The 19,882-nt window shown below is 41.2% G+C and overlaps 1 protein-coding gene across 1 annotated transcript; it reads right to left on the bottom strand.

Annotated features, from left to right (window-relative positions):
* Nucleotides 1-7,215: 7,215 nt before the first annotated feature.
* Nucleotides 7,216-18,503, bottom strand: LOC141787957 (uncharacterized). The gene is made up of 16 exons (XM_074666718.1): nt 18,352-18,503; nt 15,271-15,430; nt 15,016-15,186; nt 14,421-14,546; nt 14,090-14,215; nt 13,782-13,907; nt 13,405-13,530; nt 11,865-11,990; nt 11,486-11,611; nt 11,055-11,177; nt 10,706-10,831; nt 10,096-10,221; nt 8,720-8,899; nt 8,495-8,632; nt 8,148-8,283; nt 7,216-7,990 (listed from the first exon to the last, which is right to left on the bottom strand). Exons 1-16 carry the CDS (start codon nt 18,415-18,417, stop codon nt 7,627-7,629), a joined length of 2,346 nt encoding a protein of 781 aa, XP_074522819.1. The 5' UTR covers nt 18,418-18,503; the 3' UTR covers nt 7,216-7,626.
* Nucleotides 18,504-19,882: the final 1,379 nt, after the last annotated feature.

Here is a 19,882-nt window from a genome sequence, read left to right as displayed (position 1 = left end):
AGTCTTGTTGTCACTTAAATGTCTTGAATTAATTATTTACATTGCATCGAAAAAATTGCATTGACAAAGTTTCCACAGCCATCACTGTAGATGAACATTGTCTGATTCACTGCCTGACGAACACCTGCCAGGAGGAACGCAGGTTAGTGTGTTCAACAATTGTATACCTATTGGCACCAGTCCAGCTCCTGTCACATTACGGACCTAGTTTAGGAACTCTTTATGGGACTGAATTAATCTGAAATTAAAACATGTTGATGGTTGTACATTTACATTACATACTTGAACTGATGTGTCAAAGCAGTGATATCAGCACGCAATGTTTGCCATGGTTAAACACCTTGAAAACTTTGAGTACTATGTTGGAAAATTATCAGATATACCTACCTGGATGTCTTTAAGTCTCCCCTGTAAAGGAACATCTGAACATTAACTGGGGATTTTAAAAAATAATTTCTGTTGAGATTGTGTTGGTGAAAGGGCTGCTTAAGGGATATTAGAATTACATAAAATATGATGATCTGTAATGACAATAAGATGTTCTTTCTTGATGTTATTACCATTGTACTGTTACTTTTTGTTGTCTATCAGGAAAAAGATTCAGAAATTTGTTTTGTTCATTCAAAAACCACATGTTGATTTGGGGTTTAGGACATCAGGTGATAACATGAGATTTTACCTTATTCTATTTGTACCATTAGTTTACCAAATTAAAGGTGAAAAAACAAACAGGGGGCTACCTTTGTATTCTAACAGGTATTTACCTAGATCAGGTGTCTGCAACCTTCACTTTCAAAACAGCATTTTGCTTCATCTCACTTGGATTCATGTCATTTTGGAGCCACAAAACCTACTTTGTCTTCCCCAAAAGCCATATGTGTATACAATTTTAAAGGTTGTTAAGATATACTGCATATTATCCAAAAAAGTGTTTTGAGTTTCTAAAATTGTAGGACTAAAAAAAGAAGACTTGAATTTGATAACATAGCCTTTATTGATTATGTCGCTCTACTCCTTGTTTTTCATTTTCTGCTCATTTCTTGTCATCAAGCATGTAAATTAAGCTGGCACATTGGCAGTCAAATGAATCCATTCACACAGAATCAAAATCTATATTTTCATCTCGGTTTGTCTTTTTATTCATTTAGAGATCGTACCAGGGCTGTAAAACTTAAGGTTAGCCACAGGTATAAGGAAAAGCTGTTGATGTTGTAGGAGGTAAAGTGGAGGTGGCAGGCTTTATTGCAAGATGTGATGCATATTTAGTTCATCAAAATGTTAAATCATGATTTTTTTAGTGTCAGTGTTAGGTCAGGGTTTGGGTTAGGGTAGTGGGTATAGGGTTAGAGTCAGTGTGTTAATGTGTTTTAGGGTTAGGGTTAGGTTAAGGGTCAACCCTCTGGATCCCAAACCCGCGGACGGGTTCAAAAACCCTAATGAATTAGAGCTTTTAATTTTTTTTTTACACTGCGTAAAGACATAATTAAGTTAGATCAGCCTATAGGCATGGTTGTCCTGAATCTATGGAGGTGCTGCATTTCACTTTATGGAGAAAAATGAGACCACAGTGAATAAAATAATGACAGAAGCAAAAAACGCTCAGAAAGGGCTTGGGATTCTTAGGGTCAAGGGTTACAGTTAGGGTTGGTTAGGGTTAGGGTTGGTTAGGGTTAGGGTTGGGTTAGGGTTAGATTTGGTGTGTTAAGGGTTCTGATTCTGGCTCCTTTGTAAAAAAAAAAAAAACATGTACATGCACTTTGCTGTACATTATACAAATCTGCTCATTGCGTTGTTATTTTGATAGACACTTAATGGAAGGTTCAAAGCTCATGGGAGGCTATAGATCACACAGTATAAGGATGAAATGTGACCACAATTGAAGGTAATGCTTATGCCAAATAATAAAAAGAATTAATTGTTCCCCCTAACATAATACAATTAACGTCTGACATTTACAAAGTGCACCATGCTTCTTGGAACAGCAGGGGGCAGTGTCACACTATGGTTTGGATGGAACACACTTTGTCTACTTAAGTATGACTTCAGCACATCAAGAAAAACATGAAAACACTTGTTGATATTTGACTCGAAATAACCTGTGGTCGTTAAAGAGAAAGATGTAGAGAGAGCTGAGAGAAAAAGACTCTTTCAACTTTAGTCCCTTAAATGCTCACCTCAGCATCATTAGAGAGTGTGACTGACCCAAAAGATTCCCAGGTATGAGGTGCATACAGTGTACGTCTCTTAAAAATATCTGGGCCTGGATGCCATGAAATTATTCAGAAAATTGAGGAAGGTTTGTCAGACAGTGAAGAACCTCGATGCATGCAGGGGTTATATTTAGTCTTGGCTAGTGAAGCCCATGCCACATGCACAAAAAATGCAGCTTTTGGCACCGTAGTGTCTGGTTTGACCCCCAGTCACAACCGTTTGCTGCACAACTGTGAGCATTTATCACTAAGCATAAGCATCATATGCAGGACCCTGAAAGAGTTATCTATTGCGACCAGAAGAGAGTTTATTTTTACTGTTCAGAGCTGTCAAAGGATCAATCACCTTGATTCCAACCAACTGCAGAAGTTTGGTAGCATTTGTTTTTATCTCAATTCCTTTAGAATTTAGCAATATACTTTTAAAAGGACTTTGAAGACTTTCTAAGCAAGCTTGAAAAAGTCTCACTTCTCGATATATTCCCAATCCTAATCCTCAATTTTAAGTGAGATTATTAGCACCATTGTAGGTTTCTTCTAAATGTTACTTCTCAGTTTCCCAATCTGGTCAGACAGGGCCAGATTTATTTACAGCAAGTCAAAGTCTCTATAACACCAAACACCAAACTGGCTGACAATGAGTAGAAAAGAGATTAATTTAGCAGTAATACACTGAAGCTGGACTGGCAAAAAGAAATAAAAAATGAAAGAAGAGCAGAGGAAAGCTAAATGGGAAAGTGATAGAGCACAGGCTAAAGGCCAAAACATGAGCCAAGGGCTAAAAAACGAGATTAAGACTGAATAAACACAAGCTAAAGACTAAAACATGGTAGATTGTAGATGAGCACTGGCTCTACATATCAAGATTTCACAATCGTTACAAGTTAGGGATATGTCTCACTACTGTGAGTAGCGCTAAATATAGCCAGCTACTAAAGTACACTACAAACTGACAAAGTTTTCTTTTTTTCATGTGTCAAACAACAGAGCTTCATAACTGTTGATTGATACATTACCTTGTCGGGTTGTATCATAAAGTTGCCTTGAACAGTGAAAAATAGTGTTTAAAAGCAGATCCAACCTCTATTCATTTTTCAAGATAAACACACGCCTTGTGAAGAGTCATGTCATTTCAACCAAGTGCAAATGACTCCCACCAAAGGTGTTGCTGCAATTCAAACAGATATTCCTCACAGTCTTTTTAAATCTATAAATCTATATTAACACTATAAAGCTTTTTTTTTTTTTTTAACAATTCTATTTGTCTCAACAAGATGTATAGGATTTTATACAGTCCATAACAATGTACTTTGTGTTTTAGAGTAGAATAGAATAGAATAGAATAGAATAGAATAGAATAGAATAGAATAGAATAGAAAATACTTTATTTATACACAAGGGGAAATTCAAGAGTCACAGCAGTAATCAAGAAAACAAAAAAAGTGTATAGAAAGTGCAAAAAGGTCCATAAGAAAATAGATGCCGACAGCTTGTCCATCATTCTCCAGTTCAGCCAGTCTCCACCTCCACAGGGTCCAGGACTGAGTTTCTTCAGCAGTCTGTTCAGTCTCTGTCTCCTCCTGTCTGCTCACAGCAGGTGAAGCTCTTCCAATGTGGCGATGGTGTCAGATGTTAGCTCTGTTAGACATGTTTGTGAATAGCATGATGCTACTCTGCCTTCTGGTATTCCCTCTGTGGCTGGGCTAGCATGGCTAGCTTGTCCATCTGACTGGAGATAGATCTCACGTTCCCAATATCAACAGATGTAAGGACAGGTCAATGTTGTCACTTCTTAGCTCACACCTGAGAACCAGCTCGTCATCCTCACCTCCTTTTCCTCACTTTGTTGGGAAACATCAGGCCTTGCACAATTAGCGTTTGGTGTCCATGACCAACAAATAAGCCATACAAAATAATGATCCACTCCAAATACAAAGATGACAAAAAAGAGACCAAAACAATAACAAGAATCAGACAAAGAGGAGAGAGCTGCTGCAACAAGCAGCCACAACAGGATGCTGCCTAGAAACAGTTTTCTGAAGTGGAGGCCTGCTGACTGGTTTGCTGCACCTGTATGCTCAGTTAAAAAATGCTTTGGTGATGTTTTAATGCTCTTTGGTAAAGGGTGTTTCCTACTTCTGGGTTATTTTTGAGGGAAATCACTTCACACTTTATGCTGACAGCACTAATAATTACGCATCATTTTCTTGTCCAGTTACATGTACTGTTGTGCTGATCTTGAGGGAGTAGTAGAGGCAGTCATACGCCATAATATTTAGCTTCCTCTGTATCATACTTCCCCTCAGCACAGGAAATAAAAGCTTTCATGACCAAAACAACTGTGGGAACGGCTGGCATGCCTCCTCCTCCTTCTACCTCCCTGCATGCCCACATCTAATGGTCCGAAGCCAACCTGATAGCGGAGTCCTGTCTGCACTCCCCACAGAGCCAGTCACACTCTCCTTTGTTCCATTAAACTTCAGGCCAGGCTGAGGTATTCCCTTTCAAAAAGTAACAGGCAGTGATAACCTTGCAGAGGCTGTGCAGGTTTCTCATGACCAGACCTCACAACCAGACTGAGATCAGGATATTGATTTCAGGCCTGTCCACTCTGTCAGCACTCAATAGGAGAGGGTTTTTTTTATCTGCACAGTGTGACTTCACCACACTAGAGAAAGCTGGAAAAAAAAACCTTGTGGAGATGGCAGAGGAGGACTGAGGTTTGAAGGATGAGGAGGTGGAAGTAATTTGATAAGCGGTAGGTGGAGAGGGAAGAGAGAAGAGAAGGAAAGAAGATGAAACAGTGCAGCAAAACACTCAATTCCTGGCACATCTTCTTAAAACCATCTGGTTTATTTTCTGTGAGCCGCTGGGTTAGGCCTGGAAGCAAGGAGTGCTGTCATGAAACACCAAAAAGCTTTAAATGAGTCAAGAAGGGTTTTGTTTGGGTTTTAGGACGGGTGCACAGCAGGGACAGAAGGTAGAAAGAGTCTGGCTGAACTTGGGATTGAGACTCATGGCCACTCCCTGAGGGACAGACATGAGGACAGCCTTCCTTTCTACCTCTCCCTCGCTTCTTCTATTAAGACAGAAGAGGAAGGGAGAGGGAAACAGTGAAAGGTCCATTCTGCTCTGGTAATAAAGACAGCAGCTTTTAATTCAGCCTGCACCCCTCAGCCTGTGACTGACTAGCTCCAGTGAATTGTCCTCTCTTCAGCCTCCTCCATTCAGCCATCACTCTCTGTCTGCCTCCCTATCTCCATGCATCGTTTTTCTTCACTCAGCGTGCAAGCTCCTTTCAGGGACCCGTGGCTGCAGCTCCCCCCTCTCTGCTCCCTTCACTGGTGTCATCTGTACAACTCTGTCACAGAAAAGGACCCTCCTTTGCAACTGTGTAGGCATCCTGTTTTCCTCAAGTGAACCTGCACTTTGCCAACTTCTCCACTTTGGTGCAGTTTATCGTTCTGAAGACTGTTACAACGAGAAGGAAATAAACAGATGGTGAAGGAAAGGACAAATACTTCATGCCACCTTTGCAAAAGTCATTGCCACCCTAAGGAAAGAGTGTATGGCTGTTTTCCAAAACACCTACTACACTAGTAGTGCCAACTATTTTTGCCAAAATTCAGTATGTAGTAGTCAGTATGTGAAAACTGGCAAAATCAGCAGTATGCCAAAAATCCCTGGATGTCCTAATATCCAGGAACATTACTCAGTATGCAACGAACCACGCTGCCTGGTGTACTGTTTCTCACAATGCACAGTGGTAATGCTGTTTGGGTGGGTGGGTGGCAGGTTTTGGTGAAAACTCCCATCTATAGGAATGAGTCAGCATTACAACTACAATACAACAACCAAGGGGCAACATCCGGTTAGTAAAAATGAAGCCTATGCGGAAGTGCCAAATGTAGCCGTTCAACGAGAATCTGCTTGAGGCTGACTCCACAGAGACCAGAAGTCACGGACACACCCAGCCATTGGCAGCAGTTGTGCAGCAAGAGTCTGAGTAGAAACTAAGAGGGATTCTGGGAGAGTCTGAGTGAAGCCTGGTGACAAAAATAATAATAAATAATCATCCCAACATATTTTGCAGTTCCCGAAAAAAAATACACAAGAACGACAGCTGTCGATCATCATTAAACGTGATGTAAAACCTCATTTTTAACCTCTTATAACAACTGAAAACAAAACTCTTTGGAAAAAAGAGGACTTGAATACAAGGCAGCTAAATGATATCTTCAAATCACCACAACAATTGGACATGAGAAACATTGCTACGAGGTGTATTATTTTTTAAAGTTTGACCACAGCACATCTGGAATGACTGGAGAGACAGATTTTTTTTTACCTGTACTGCAGGCCAGCCACCAGGGGGAGCAGTTTTTGTGTCGACCTCACTTTGAGCTAAGCAAGATAACATCCTTTTTTTTTTTTTACAGTCTATGGTCCTGTAGCTGTTCGAAGGAAAACTCACAGCCGGTGTAATGCCAAATGCATTTACATGTAGTATGTAGTATGTGGTTTGGAAAACAGTAACTATATCACTGTCTTTTTCAATGGTAAAAGTCTCATCTTGGATTCATTACTGACAAAGCAGCAACATAAACAGTGTTGTATGATGCAATGGCTCCAAACTTCTGGACAATCAAACTGAAGTCATCCTGTTTTCCTCCAGCTCGTCTGCACTTTGCCACGTTCTCCACTAAAGTGCAATTTCTTCTTCAGAACATTGTGAAACAGCAAAAAAGAAATAAGCAGATGTTGTGGGAAAGAGGTAACACATTGCCTTGTGCTAGCTGCAGAAATACCTCCAGAGTGCATGTGACACAAGTGTTTGTTTCTCAGATTCAAGATTTCAGGTTATTTCTGAACTGTATGAAAGTGTGGCCCTGCTGTATTAAAGATGACAGCACAATTTCTGATAAATCTGATGACTCAAACTTAGATAAAATGTTTTGAATTTTTTCACGTTTGGAAATAAAAAAAAAAAAAAAATTCAGGGTTTAAGTTTTTTAATGATTGAACAGGTGGCATTGATAGCACAGCTTCACTGAAACTAGAGTACAAGAAAGAAATGATATATTGCACAAATCTTCATGCATCATGATTACATGTCCAGTAAATCTAACCCCATGTAAACAAAACAGGATGATTATGAAAGTAGCTGTTGTTCTGATAAATGGTTTGTCTAAATGTTCAATTTTCCCTTTTGTAGTTTTCCCTTTTGTCTTCTTTTGTTTCTTCCTCATGCAAAACACACACAGGTATGGATGAACTGAGACATGATCTTCAGGACTACAGCCTTTCTGTGAAAGCCCCGGCAGAACACAACCTACAATTATAACATAGTATCGTGCAAATCAGGAATTTATTCCTTCATCATGATAAGACATCATCATGTTCCCGTTATCATCCTCTAAAAGTCATACTGAGAGACAAACATCGTAACTCTGGTGATGAACCTCCCCAGCTGGACCCCCCTCTCCAGCTCGCTCATCTCCACTTCTGCCTCCAAAGTGGCGGGGCCCTGCACGGGGCTCACCAGCATCAGCTGACCGGTCTGCCGGTCTGAGCGCTGGACTGTGAAGTGGCGCCGGGTGAGCTTTCCCCCCAGGAGGGAGAAGCGAAGTGTGTCACCCGTGGGACGCAGGGCTGAGACTCTGAACATGACGCGAGGAGCTGACAGATTAGAGACCACAGCCAGGTAATGGTAGGAGAAGGAGTTTGGGGTCTGAGAGCACGCCTTGTTGTCCACTGGACAGGGGTTACGCTCACAGCGCCTGGAAATCAAAGAAAAGAGGAGGGACAGAGATGAGAGTTAATATGTGAGTATGAAAAAGTTTTTCATTTTCCTCAGACTTTTTCCTTTTGTGCTTCTAAATTAAAAAGATAAACTCTGATTTAAAGATTTTTTTAACCACTGAAGGTTTTTCTTACATGGGGGAAGTCTTGACATATGTGGCATGAGCGATTTTGGGGCACTCCACTCGGACACACTGGAAACCTCCATACGTATTAACGCACATCTGCTCCTTTGTGCAGTTGTTCTGTCTGGTGGCACATTCATCAATGTCTGGGCAGAAATATTAAAACAGCAACAAGTCAGCAAGTACTGCATACAAATTAAATTCTCATTTTTGACAATTGGAAACATTGTTGTGATCATATTTAAAGTCATATCCAGGGTCTGGGACTAAATAAGTCAAAATCCCAAGAGTTTATTCTTGTTTTGAGTTTTTATCACAGGGTTGTATGCAAAAATAAAAGTAAGAGCCGGCACACACCTTTGCAGCTGCGTCCATCTTTGGTTGAATTGTATCCAGCAGGACAGGAACAGCGGTACCCTCCAGGTGTGTTAACACAAGCGTGCAAACACAGTCTCCCACCCTGGCCATTATGGAACAGCTCACATTCATCTATGTCTGAAGTGATCAGTGCACACACAGTTAACTCTCTTCACTGAGACATTAAACATGAACATGTGTTTCAGTACCAGGTGTTGTGTTTACCAGTGCAGGTGTTGCTGTCCCTGCCAGAGATGGTGTATCCTGGCTCACAGGTGCAGTGGGTGGTCCCCTGCGTTATCGTACAGCGTGATGGACGGACGTAGGGCCCTGTGGTGGTGGCGGGTAAGGTTGCAGCAGCAGCAGCGTTCGAGGCTGCAGAGGTGTTTGTCATGATGACAAAAACTGAGCATGGGGGACAGAACAGAGGAAAATGAGAAGTTGTAGAAGATGCTTTCATTTCTTGGTGCAATGACTTTCTTTGTAGAAGCTGTGTCTGCCTGGAGGATCTAAAATTAATCCACTGAGCCATTGAATGCGCATAGTGTTTCAAGTTACTCTCCTTGTTGGTGTAAACAGATCAAGAGGGATTCCCAGAGGGGGCAAAGTCCCTGTTTTGAAGACTGATTTGCTGCCCTTGGTTCCCCTCCAAATCCCTGAACTGTGATTGGCTTTTTTCACTTTGTCAGAGGCTGGACCTGTGTTAAAAGAAGTACCTGCACTGTGTTACAGCAGGTTCTGCTGCGATTGCTTTTCAGGGTGTGAGATGGACAAAAATTTTGAATCTATGTCTTTAAAATTAAATAAACCTTTTAAATGCTGCTCCTTAGTTGTGTTACTATTCAGACGATAATGCAGATATGCAGAATAATTTTACTGAAAATTTAACACCAGGCAATTAATGCATACACACACCTTTTATTATGACCCTTGACTGACCTCACGCAAAACCAATTATCCTCACTAAGCAGCGTTAAATGGAGGTCAGTTTGTAATAATAATAGACTCACATTTGCATAAAGATGGCATATTTGTTTACAACCATTTCAGAAAGAAATTCCTTTAAAGATATGTTTAGAGGATTTTAAACATTTGCAGTTAATAAATAATTACCAACAGCCATACCAATGATGGCAATAAAAGATAATCATTCTGCAGCCCTAGTTACTTTTTAAAGGCAAATAAATGAACAGGAAAGAAGCATCTGGACACGTTAAGACTTGTAGATGAATGACTAGCAGAGGAAAACAATAAATCAAGGGTACTCATTTGTGAGTGTATAAATATTTCATGCCACCCCTGCATAAATTCTCACCCTGACTGGACCAACCTCAAAAAAGCATTATACAGGTTATGCACTATAACTCACTGCTTTTTCTCCAATATTTTCATCCTGCACATATTACTGTCAAATCCTCTGCAAAAATAAAAAATACAGTTGCTGTTTGAGACCTCTATCCCTTTATCATCTTCATCCTGGACCTCAGCCTGGAATTCATTAAGACCCACAGTATTACATTTTGCAACAACTTGATGGAAAAAAAAAGTATCTCAGGTATGACATCAAAATATTTGTGTGGTCTAAGAAGGTGTACACTCACATTTTGGCAAAGGGTTCTGGCAGGTAGCTCCAGCCCAGCCTTTAGCACAGAGACACGAGAACTTCTTCCCTTCATCCACACATGTCCCACCGTTCAGGCACGGAGAGCATGCACATGCATTGTTGTCTGAGGGGAAAAAAAATTAAGTCAGTAACAGCAGAGTCACTTGACTCTTATCTGGTTATGAAACAGACTGGATTAAATAATGCTTTCTTTTATTGACTCACAGAAGCAAACAAGACAAAGAAAAATACTCCTGGTACAGTCATTTTTAATTTCTGCATCTACTGTTGGATGGTAGGTGAATGATAACACATGCAGCAGACTGAACCTTTTTTCTACACAGTTTGTGATAAAATGGATGTTGAACAAAGCAGGATGAGATTCATCAGAAGAAAACATTACTTTAACATTAAGTGAACTGGAGGGGTTTTGGTGCTACCTTAAAAAATGCTTTTCAATGTTGGAATACTTCATTTTTTTTTCTTTACGGCCCCTCCAAAGAATATTCCACCAAGTTCCTTGTTGTTTCTCAAGCTTTATACCACAGGTACATGGAGTTCAATGACCAAAATGTGTGTGGTCTGACGGAGAAGCTTTTAATACTCACCTATGCTGACACGGTTCTCACAGGTTTCTCCTTCCCAGCCTCTGTCACATACGCAAGAAAACTTCATCCCTTCATCCACACATGTCCCACCATTCAGGCACGGAGAGCACTCACATGCTCTAGTGTCTGAGGAAGAGGGATCTTTGCAGTAAGTTGCACTTGGTTGTATTGGCATGCAAGACAAACAGCCAATATAACCATCTCAAGCATACTGAAAGAGATTTGACTTTTCATGAAGTTCTTTGCCAGGGTTTTCACTACAGCAGTGTCCAGTCTTTAATGTTGTAGTCAAAGCTCCAAACCATATCTTTGACACATTCAGTATGGGTGGATTGTTTGTTGTACTTACCTGTTAAAGAGTTCTGACAGGTAGCTCCTCCCCACCCTGTGGTACATACACAGGAGAACCTGTTCCCTTCATTCACACATGTTCCACCATTGAGGCATGGAGAGCACTCACATGCACTGGTGTCTGGGAAAGAAGAAACCTGGTAGCATGTTGCAACACTTTGTACTGGCATTAAAAACCAACAACCAATATAATTGCTTGAAGTGTTACTTCAAGAAAGAGTGGTAGTGTCATGCAGCTAAGGTACGGGTGCTGGAGTTGATTGTCACAGTGCTGTTTTAAATCCTGATGCCTTTGCTTAGTGTTTCTAAGTGCAACCATGACTTTTTTTTTTTTTTTGGAACTTAAGCTCTATAACCCAGGTATTTCAAGCAACACAATGCTTCAGACAGATGTGTACTTGTTGCATGTGAGAAGGGTTTTGCACTAACTTGTTGGCTTGGGGGTTTCACAGGTTTCTCCATCCCAGCCTTTGGGACAGAGACAGAAGAAGTTCTTCCCATCATCCACACATGTCCCACCGTTGAGGCATGGAGAGCACTCACATTCTTTGTTGTCTGAAGGAGAAGCATCTTTACAGTGAGTTGGACTCAGTTGTATTGGCATGAAATACCACCAAGGGGCCAATATAACCACAAGTCCACTGAAAGACTTTTGACATAGTTTCAATGTACTTGGCAGCAAAGCTTTTAGCCAGTGTTTTCAGTAAATCAAATGTAATGCTGTAGGCCAAGCTTCATATCCCATGTTCTAAAAGTAAAACTGCATTTTTGCACCATGTGGTTTGGACGGGTGGTTTGTAATGCTTACCAGCTGTTGGATGTTTCTCACAGGTGGCTCCAGTCCAGCCTCCAGTACATACACAAGAGAACTCGTTCCCTTCATCAACACATGTACCACCATGGAGGCATGGAAAGCACTCACAGGCACTGCTGTCTGCAGGAGAAGGCACTTGGTAGCATGTTGCACCAGCTTGTATGAACAAGATAAACCAGTCCTCAAATTGGCCCCGTGAAGCAAACTGAAATGAATTTGATCTGAGGAATTAATTTATGCTTAGTATTTTTGGTCAATGACTCATCTAATAGTATATTACCAAAACCTTGTTCCAACCAGAGATCCATACCCGAGGTATCTCAAGCTTTGTCTCTGACACAGATGTTTTCTCCATATGTTTGGCCTAGTGCTTGTTGATAGAGCATTTTGGTGGGTTTCCAGCCCAGCCTTTGGCTCATATTAACTCACTGGCTGCCGGTGGACATCAATTAGGTTTATCAACAGGGCTGGCTGGGTGGCGGTCTGGTGAAGCTTGTCCATAAATATCAGGCTTGTAAAATAGAGTGATGATGAACTGAACCTTAAAGGTGGCAGTGGCACTTTCTTTGAATGAAAGATCAGCATAGATTGTAAGAAGAAAACGTGGGATGACAAAGGGACAATGGTGAAACGTTGCAAGTGGGACAAGTTCGGGCAGCTTACACTCGAACAGAGTATGTGTCACAATCCTGTGAAAAGATGACGGAGATCATGGAGAGGATCTAAGGGTGGAGTTTTAGCGACAAGCACTAAAAGATAATAAAAGCTCGTTTTCTCTGTTTTTGGTCAAAAACAGGTGTTTTTGGCGAAACCATAGACTTTATATAGAGTAGAAAGCCTGGCTCTGCCATTGACCATTGTGTGGTTTTGAAGCCAAAATAACCCCGTCACAGGCGCAGCCATTGGCAGCCAGAGCCTGCGCAGTAGAGACTGTGCGGGAGTCTGGGAAAATCTTCATGGAGTTGGATGACAAAAATAATACTAATTATTATGTTCTTTCTAGAGTCTAATCTCTTCTTGACTCTCCCTCCTGACCCATTTTACAATCCCTGAAAAAATACACAAGAACGGCAGATGTCAATCATCGTTACACGTGACATAAAGCCTCATTTTTAACCTCTTATTACTCATGAAAACAAAACTCAGAAAAAAGAAGACTTGAACACAAGGCAGCCAAATATTATCTTCAAATCACCACAATAATCGGTCATGAGAAACATTTCTACGAAGTGTATTAATTTTTGAAAGCCCACAGCCCATCTGGAATGACTGGAGAGCCAAATTATTTGACCCATAATGCAGCCAGCCACCAGGGGGAGCAGTGTCGACCTCACTTTGAGTCGAGCAAGATGACGTCCATTTTTTTTTTTTTTACAGTCCGGCATCCAATGAGTTAAAAGTTAAATAGCTATTTAGAAGAAATGCTGTTGTATACCTTCGACTGCAAAAGATTGAGTATTGTTTGTGAGATCCAAAAAGTTTAGCAACATTTTCAAACTAGCTTTTATCTAGTTGTGAAGTTTTAAGCACTTACTTGGTGACACCCAGCTCTGACAGGTGGGTCCAGTCCAGCCTTTGGTACATACACAAGAAAACTTGTTCCCTTCAGCCACACATGTCCCACCATTCAGGCATGGAGAGCACTCACATGCGCTGGTGTCTAAGGAAGAGGACACTTTGTTGCATGGAAAGACAAACCACTGACTATATTACATGACTCCATACTAGGATACATCTTTGAAAGCTTGACTTGCATCTTGATGTTTTGTTTTTAAGGTATTTTTGTGCCATTCTGCTTCTAAAGAGAAGCAGGAAAGGACAGATGAAGAAGGTGGAGGTTGGCACTCAGCAAATAGAAGCTGGTTGGACTCAGAGTCACCATGTTAAAGATTGTGTGCTATGCCTACTTACTTGATGGCAGAGTGTTCTGACAGATATCTCCATCCCAGCCTTTGGCACAGAGACAAGAGAAGTCCTTCCCATCATCCAGACATGTCCCACCGTTCAGGCATGGAGAACACTCACATGCATTGGTGTCTGAGGGAGAAGACACTGTGTTGCATGATGTTCTTGTTTGCATTGGCTTGCAAAACAACAAGCCAATGCAACTGCCATAAACTGACTTGCATGACTTTGACCCTTTCAAGCCCTATAAATCCATAATAATGAAAGCAGCACTGCGATAACAAGTTGTATGCTATCCAGTTGCAAGTACTTACTTGGTGACACTCTGCTGTGACAGGTTTCTCCGGTCCAGCTTTTGGTACATATACAAGAGAACTTGTCCCCTTCAGCCAAACATGTCCCACCATTCAGGCATGGAGAGCAGGCACATGCATTGGTGTCTGAGGGAGAAGGCACTTGGTAGTCCATCACTTCTATCAATGCCATGGCAAGGAGGCGTTGATATCAGCTCAGGATTTGGACACTGGCTCAACTCACAATTTATTGCATGTGTTGCCTCCCAATAAGCAACTTTAACCTTTGTTGTCATCCAAGCTTCTTTCTAAAGAAAGCAACTTCTCTGATGGGTGTGTGTTTTAGACTTACTTGGTTGCACTGGAGTCTCACATGTTCCTCCAACCCAGCCTTTTGCACAGATACAAGAGAACTTGTTGGTTTCATCCACACATGTTCCTCCATTCAGACAGGGAGAGCACGCACACTCATTGATGTCTAAGAGACAATGAGAAAGATGTGGACAAAAGAAAATACTTAGACCCTTTGATGCCCTGAGATAAGTGAACATGACAGAGAAGGAGTTGGGGCAACATGACTTAATGTAATGGGCAGCCAAAGTTTACATAAAGCCCTCTCCTGATCAAACAGCCTTTGAGCTGTTATCTTTAAGTCAGCGAGCTGTCAGAAGAGTTTGGCATATCACGTATCACAGCATTCATTGAACTCTTTGGGCAACAGCTGAGGTACATAAAGAGGAAATATGATCATCTGAAATGTATCTCTGCATGGAAAAATGTTGGTGACATGCACTCAGCACAAAAAGAGGAATGGCAATGGAGAGCAGAAGATAGGATGCTAACAAAGAGGATGATGACAGGGCTGCAGAATGTGATCAGAGGGTTAGATAACAGGATCAGAAGTGGACAGGATAATGACGAGGAGGAGGCAGAAGATCAGGGCTCACCTTGGCAGGAAGGCTGCTGGCCGCTCCATGTCAGGCCATCCTGACAAACCCTGCTCTCTGATCCTACAAGCTCATAACCAGGGTCACACAGGAAGTGAACCTCATGGCCCACACTGTGAGACTTGCCAAGTTTCCTCCCGTTGAGGGGTGCTTCCAGTTTTGGGCAGGTACCTGTTGGTAAAGTAGAAGGTGATGCAGAGAGACCGGCAGATATGGGTCTAACATTTGAATTCATCCTCAGAGGGTTTGTCTTACTGTTGGTGGCTTTTGTGGTCTGCTTCCCTGTTGCACTCTGCAGCTGGTTAATTTTCTTCTTTAGGTTGCGCAGACTTTGCAGGTTGGAGGCTTCATATGTTGACAGAAGCTTCTGGACCTGCTTCAAAGTTCCCTGTAGCTGCTGTCGACTTGGACAGTCCTGGAACCAAACAGAGAGGGTGGCCATGCTGAACCAATGTTTGTGTTAAACCTGTCCCTGTTTCACAAATTGTTCTTGGATTTTGGAGGGGGAATAAGAGACATTCAGGTTAACTTGCAGCAAGATTAAATTAGTAACCCTAACCCAGTAGAGCAAAGAAATGCATGGATAAATGCTGGAATGTTCAGTGGTACCGTAAGATATCTGCCAGAGTCTCAGCCTTTTTGTCCCTGTCCTTGTCCTTCTCTGATCTGCTCATCATGCTCCCAGCCTTTATCTTTAGCCTTTTCACCCATCACCAAATCAACCTCTAGAGCAGTTTTTTTTTTCTTTTACTGTTTTTCTGTCCAACCTTCTGCCCATCCTGAGTGCTACCAGTCAAGTTGATCCCTCATGCCATCAAGAGGTTTGGCCACTTCATCAACCTCTGACAGATCCTCAGGAACAGCACTACTCTTTTGGTCAGCGTCTTTCGGGACTTCAAGATCTTTACTCAGCCAATGTATTACCATTGAAATTCCCAACTTTTGATAGTTCCCTGACCTTTTGAATTCCTCCTCCTGATCCCCTATAACCAGACTGCATGGTCTACCTGATCAGCCAGCAGGGATGTTTCAAATGTGTTACTTGAAGAAAGATTTTATCACAGTCTTTCTCCCTGGTCCAACAACCCAGAAAAATTCTTAATTTCCAAGGTCCAGGAGTTCCCCATGTCACCTACAGGTGTTTTGGTCTTTGTCTTTTGACCAGCCATGAACCCCTACCAAGCCATGATTGGCCATACAGATACCTGGCTTAATCTGCCCACCTGTCCAAATATGCCCACTTTAATTGAAAACCTTACAACACATATATAAAGCTCTTTTCATTTCTTTTTTGTTATTTTCTCATTTTACCATTGCCTGTTCACCTTAATGCATAAAAATCTTTACCACATCAGTCCGTCTGTAACTGTCAGTGCAAGCGTCCATTCTTTCTGCCCTCACATCCTGACACTCATTGTTTTGTTTTGTTTTTTTCCAACCTTTTTTGAGTGATGAGGTAAAGATCTGCTCTTTGCTATTCAAATGAACGTCAAGAAGGTTTGAGTTTGATGATTTGTAAATCACTTACAATCTATGTATAATTGAAAATACCACAAACTCAGGTTATCATGATGAAACTGAAAATCTTGTTTTGCAATGCTCATTTTAAATTCATTTCCAGCAATATATTTTAAAAATGTTGGAACAGGGGCATGTTTGTTTTGAATACCCTCCCAAAGAGGCGACAGCCTTAAGCTGGGGTTGGACATGAAGCACAGAAAAGTAATTTATGAGACAGTGGAAATTAAACATTTTTTCACATGAAAACAGGCCCACGGGACCATAAACTAGATCACTAATATTAAATGACTTCTCGAATGACTTTTGATCACAAGCATACAAAAATCCCAAACTAGTCAAAAGCTTTTTGTTATTTGAAGTATAGTTATTTGATGAGCAAGTAGAGTTAATCTAACATTCAATATGATTACCGTATAGTCATTGCGTCCATACATCTAATTGTAATGTTTCACACCAGGACCCAGGAAACCTCACATTTTAATTCTGCATGCTTCGTCTTACTTTTTAAACACACATTTGTGAATTTTAATGAAGAAAACATGTCTCATATGAAACACATGAGAATATCTGGGATCACTCTTCCATCAGTCAAACCTTCGCCATGCTCAGCTGTGCAAACTGATTCTTGAATCAAAGGGTGTGAAACACTATCACGTTTGTAACTAACACATGAAAACACCAAACCTCTCTCCTGCAGGTAAACAAATGTTTCTGTGCAGATGGAGCAGCACAGAGGCTGGGCTGTTTTACGCATTAACATCAGATTATGTTTGGCCACTCTAAGTCTGTGTGGGACCCTCCTCCTTTCAAAGCTTCATACTGTAACCAGTCATGAAAACAGAAACACCCTCTGAGGGTAACCTGCTGACCAGCCTTGTAATGTGGTTTCTGGGTGTGACGCCATGTGAAGGATTAAAGTCTTGATTATCAGGTTATGCAACATTATGAGAGGGACTGAATAAACACAAGTTCAATAACAAGCATTATAGGCGATGCATTTTCTCATTTCTCTGAGTAAAATTCAATCACTCTGATCATGGACATCATGTCCTTCCTCCCTGTTGGCTGGAGTTAAGGAGGGGTACTGACTTGTTTTTCATCCCCACCTTCATTCAACAGCTACATTAATTCTGTCTGCCATGTCCTCAGATGTATGTCTCTCAGACAACCAATTAGTGTTTTGGTCCTGCCGGAGTTATGTAACCAGAGTCAATATTTGTTGAAAACACCTTTCTGATTTGGGCTGGAGTTTGGACAGACTTCAGTCAGCCAGAGGTTGGCTGGTGTTTATAGTGCAGCTGTCAAAGGCCTCTTTCTGTCCCTGCTAAGCTACATTTCACTTGGCTGCTGCTGTTAACAGGATGTGTAGGAGGTGTGCAGGAAACAAACATTTTCATACCTTTCTGTTTAATCTTACCAGATTGGTCCTTTTTATTTCATGTGAACTGAATATTTAAACGCTGTAAAGCAACTTTTTTAATAATATAAACCTTTACATTCCAGACTGAAACTATCACACTTGCAGCCTTATTGAATCATAAATATGCTGGTTGTCTTTGAAAAATGCCCTAACACAAGAAAAACCTTAAATGTATACAGACATACTCCTAAAAGCATGCTAAAGAGACATTTGAAAGTTTTTTTTTGGCTCTGGAGCCATACATGTTACATATAAGGAAGATTTTTTTAATCAATTTACCAGTTCAGTAAAAAAACAGCTTTTCCCTTAATTGACCTCATATCTGCAGAGACATCCCACAGTAGCTGTAACTCTTAAAGTATTTTTTATGAGCCTGTGACACTGCGCTCACTTACCTGTCCAAAAGCAGGATTCAGAGAGCAGAAACACAACGTGAAGACTATCACAGCTGAGGCAAACATGTTTCCAATGATTCCAGTCCAGCCGCAGATCAGTCCTCCAATCTGTTCAAGTCGCAGGCAGCACTTGGTGAACTTTGAGTGTGTGCAGGGAATGACCAGAGTGGAAAAAGTGCTGCAGCAAAACGCTGAGGAATGCAGGGTCTACTCCTCACCAGCCAATCAGGGAGAGAGATTTAGAAAAGTGTTACCACAATTTTGCCCCTTTTTACTTAACTTAGTGTTCACTTCCTTTTTTTTTCCTCAACTGTATAATTTCTTATTTCTAAAAGAAGTGGAGGAAAAACTTGTCGTGCCAAACAAGATGTTCTAGATCGTGTACAGTATGTGAAAAAGTGAAATGAGGACATGGACTTTGCAAATGCAACATGTTCTACCACAATCTAATGAAAAGCACAACCTGCCATCCCCAGTTTTTCACATTTATTGATCATATTGAAGACTTTTCCACAGAAGATCTGAGTGAATACAAGAGGAACCACACTTTCATATTCCTCTAACCAAAATATAAATGTACTGCAGAGAAAGTTTTGAATATGTATTTTAACATTTTGGCATGTGTTTTCATCAGGCAAACATTAGCCGAGCATGAAAACCAGAAGGCTGCTTTTACTTCCACAGCTGGACACAGTGTTCCCTGCCAGTGATGGAGGGAGGCTGCTGAGACCCTGTGTGCCCTCTGCAGGAGTGTATTCATTCATAGTTTTCAGTACTGTGTGTAACGTTTTCACCAAACAGAACAACTGACCCAGGTCAAAAAACAAGGAGCCACACATGACATTGGTTTATCATGAACACAGAGAGAACAAAGAGGCTTTAGAAGATGTCAGATGGTAATCAGGTCTGTGATTCACTGTAAGGGCTGCTTGGTGGTGCAGTGGTTGGTGCTGTTGCGTCATATTAAGAGGGCATGTTCTCCCCCCGAGCATATGTGGGTTTTCTCTGGGTACACTGTCTTCCTTCCAGTCGAAAGAAATGTCTGTTAGGTCAACTGGTCACTCTAACTGGCACTTACGTGTGAATGTGTGTGTGGATGGTTGCTTGTCTCTACATGCTGGGTCTGTGATAGCTGCTGACCTGTCCGGGTTGTAGATGACAGCTGAGATAGGCTCCATCCTCCACCGTGGCCCTAAAAAAGAAAAGCAATGGATTCAAGGATTGATTTACCAGCCAGATCATCTCTATTGCTCAATTTATATACTGCCTTTCACAGTTTTTCTCAGTTGATTTGGCTCATTTCTCAGATCAGAATTGAAATTCTCAAAACTAATTAAAACTTGTTCAATCTTTACATTAAAAATGTATTAGTTTCTCATTTCTTTGAACAAGTTGCAAATGCTTTGGGACATCCATGCAAATGATTGTGTACAATTCTCTGCTTACGTCATGTTGACCAAAATGGATTATCATGAGTCTCTGTTGAATAGTTTCTCCCTCCACAACATTTAGTCATGAGTTCATCACATAA

Source organism: Halichoeres trimaculatus, unplaced genomic scaffold (assembly GCF_033239565.1).
Source record: "Halichoeres trimaculatus isolate MK-OKI-2021-1 unplaced genomic scaffold, fHalTri1.1 fHalTri1_scaffold_3, whole genome shotgun sequence".
NCBI classification, from domain to species: domain Eukaryota; kingdom Metazoa; phylum Chordata; class Actinopteri; order Labriformes; family Labridae; genus Halichoeres; species Halichoeres trimaculatus.
This window is presented reverse-complemented; position numbering and strand designations above follow the sequence as displayed.

Coding starts and splice junctions, on each gene's coding strand:
- LOC141787957 (XM_074666718.1), bottom strand. CDS start 18,417: ATGTTTGCCTCAGCTGTGATAGTCTTCACGTTGTGTTTCTGCTCTCTG. Junction 8,900..10,095: donor CCAGAACCCTTTGCCAAAAT/GTGAGTGTACAC, acceptor CCCCATGCTCAG/TTTTTGTCATCATGACAAAC. Junction 8,633..8,719: donor GGACAGCAACACCTGCACTG/GTAAACACAACA, acceptor TGATCACTTCAG/ACATAGATGAATGTGAGCTG.